The sequence below is a fragment of the Bison bison genome, unplaced genomic scaffold (genome assembly GCF_000754665.1).
Source record: "Bison bison bison isolate TAMUID 2011002044 unplaced genomic scaffold, Bison_UMD1.0 scf7180017864472, whole genome shotgun sequence".
Taxonomy (NCBI): Eukaryota; Metazoa; Chordata; class Mammalia; order Artiodactyla; family Bovidae; genus Bison; species Bison bison.
In genome coordinates, this window is record NW_011495033.1 from 10480558 (window position 1) to 10483375 (window position 2818).

At 44.3% G+C, this 2818-nt stretch overlaps 1 protein-coding gene across 1 annotated transcript in view; it reads left to right on the forward strand.

Moving 5' to 3' along the window:
- Nucleotides 1–2818, forward strand: part of ACACA (acetyl-CoA carboxylase alpha) — a 288539-nt gene that overhangs the window by 137431 nt on the left and 148290 nt on the right. Inside the window, 1 exon segment of the mRNA XM_010861548.1 lies at nucleotides 331–419. Within this exon segment, the coding sequence (XP_010859850.1) occupies nucleotides 331–419 (89 nt within the window).

Below are 2818 nucleotides of genomic sequence, written 5' to 3' on the forward strand. Positions count from 1 at the left end.
TCAGTAGTTGTGGCGCACAGGCTTAGCTGCCCCACGGCACGTGGGTTCCTCCCAGACCAGGGATGGAACCTGCGTCGCCTGCACCGGCGGGCAGATTCTCAACCACTGGAGCACCAGGGAGGCCGGCTTGACTTTAAATTGACCTGGTTAATTGACTCTAGACTGGCTTCTGTCCTGTCCTATATACACAGGGAAGGCCGTTCTATAGGAAGCCTAGTAAGCTTTGGGTTTATTATTTCATGGTTGGTTATTTAACGGTGTTAGCCTGTCAGGATTTTCTTCTAGACTTAAATTCATGTTATTTATTTATACCTTCCTCTGTCTGCCTAGGTACCGCAGTGGCATCCGAGGACACATGAAGGCTGTGGTGATGGACCTGCTGCGGCAGTACCTGCGAGTAGAGACACAATTCCAGAACGGTAAGCTCCTTCCTGAGGCTCTGTACCCGAGAGCATCTCCTTCGAGGGCTGAGCAATAGCTGAGCCAGTCCATCCTGTCACCAACACTTGACACAAACAGCCATCTTCCTCCTTTCACCAGTCCCTTAAAAACTAAACTGCTCTGTCCCACTAACACCAAAGAAAGAACAACAAAACACAACTTGTTGAGACTGAATCAGTGTGCTTCTGCAAGAGCGCTGACATAATTTTTCTAGTAGAGATTAGCATTCCCCATTGGCCTCTTCTTGACCTTGTATAGTGAGGGTTAGTTGAGTCAGACCAGGCTGAAATTGAGAAAGCCTGTCCGAAGAGCTTGCCTCTCAGCAGCTCATCCATGGAATGAACCACAAGCATCTGAAAAAGGCTCAGATTTTCTAATGCTTTCCAGTGTATCATTTGGGTGGAGTTTATCCGTCACTTTCTCTGTATAGTGTCACTAATGACTTCAGTTCAGTTCAGTTCAGTCGCTCAGTCGTGTCTGACTCTTTGCGATCCCGTGAATCGCAGCACGCCAGGCCTCCCTGTCCATCACCAACTTCCGGAGTTCACTCAGACTCATGTCCATCGAGTCGGTGATGCCATCCAGCTATCTCATCCTCTGTCGTCCCCTTCTCCTCCTGCCCCCAGTCCCTCCCAGCATCAGAGTCTTTTCTAATGAGTCATCTCTTCACATGAGGTGGCCAAAGTACTGGAGTTTCAGCTTTAGCATCATTCCTTCCAAAGAAATCCCAGGGCTGATCTTCAGAATGGACTGGTTGGATCTCCTTGCAATCCAACGGACTCTCAAGAGTCTTCTCCAACACCACAGTTCTAAAGCATCAATTCTTCGGCGCTCAGCCTTCTTCACAGTCCAACTCTGACATCCATACATGACCACAGGAAAAACCATAGCCTTGACTAGACGGACCTTTGTTGGCAAAGTAACATCTCTACTTTTGAATATGCTATCTAGGTTGGTCATAACTTTTCTTCTAAGGAGTAAGCGTCTTTTAATTTCATGGCTGCAGTCACCATCTGCAGTGATTTTGGAGCCCAGAAAAATAAAGTCTGACACTGTTTCCACTGTTTCCCCATCTATTTCCCATGAAGCGATGGGACCAGATGCCATGATATTCGTTTTCTGAATGTTGAGCTTTAAGCCAACTTTTTCACTCTCCACTTTCACTTTCATCAAGAGGCTCTTTAGTTCCTCTTCACTTTCTGCCATAACGGTGGTGTCATCTGCATATCTGAGGTTATTGATATTTCTCCCGGCAGTCTTGATTCCAGCTTGTGTTTCTTTCCAGTCCAGCGTTTTTCATGATGTACTCTGCATGTAAGTTAAATAAGCAGGGTGACAATATACAGCCTTGACGTACTCCTTTTCCTATTTGGAACCAGTCTGTTGTTCCATGTCCAGTTCTAACTGTTGCTTCCTGACCTGCATACAGGTTTCTCAAGAGGCAGGTCAGGTGGTCTGGTATTCCCTTCTCTTTCAGAATTTTCGTCTCTAAAGCACTGTGGCTAAGATTTTAAAGCTCCATACTGCAGATGCTGCTTTCTGCCACAAGATGGCAGTGAAACGCCACAGAATTTGAAAGATTGCCTCTTCATGCTCTTTGCTCTGTTTTGCTCATTTTTCCATCTTTAAAGGATGACTCTGCCGCTCATGACAAGCAGAAATACTCAAGTAAATATTGCAGACTGAATCTGGCAGTGTGTAAAATAATACGTCACAACCCAGTTGTCTTTATCCCACTAGTGTAAGCTTGATTAATATGTGAATCATTTATCATGTAATGGATAAAAAGAGGAAAAAACATGGCCATCATCTTAAGATATGGATGATACAAGCCTTTGACAAAATTGAATATCCATTCATGATAAGTTCTTGCCCAACTGAGAATGAAATGGTACTTTTTATCATGTAAAATTCTCCTACAAAAAAATCTGTAGGCTACATCATACATAGTGGTAAAATGTTGAAAGCAATCTCTTTAAGGTTAAAAATAAGACAAGGATGCCTGCTATCATTACTGCTCTTCAGCATCATAGTGGATATCCCAGCTGCTTTTGTAAGGCAAGAAAAAAGAATAAAAAGTATGAGGAGTGGAGTAAAGGTATGGAAAGGAGTACAGAAGTACATCAGCCACTATTAGGTATGACATGAGGTCTACCCGGAAAGCCTCAAAGTATCCACATGTTTATTATTAGAATTATTTAAAATCTAGCAAAGTTGCTGGATACAAAAGTCAGTATATGGGGCTTTCCTGGGAGCTCAGTGGTAAAGAATCTGCCTGCCAACATGGGAGATACAGGTTCGATCCCTGGTCTGGGAAGATCCCATATGCCACAGAGCAACTAAGCCCGTGAGCCATAACCACTTAGCCCAGGCACCC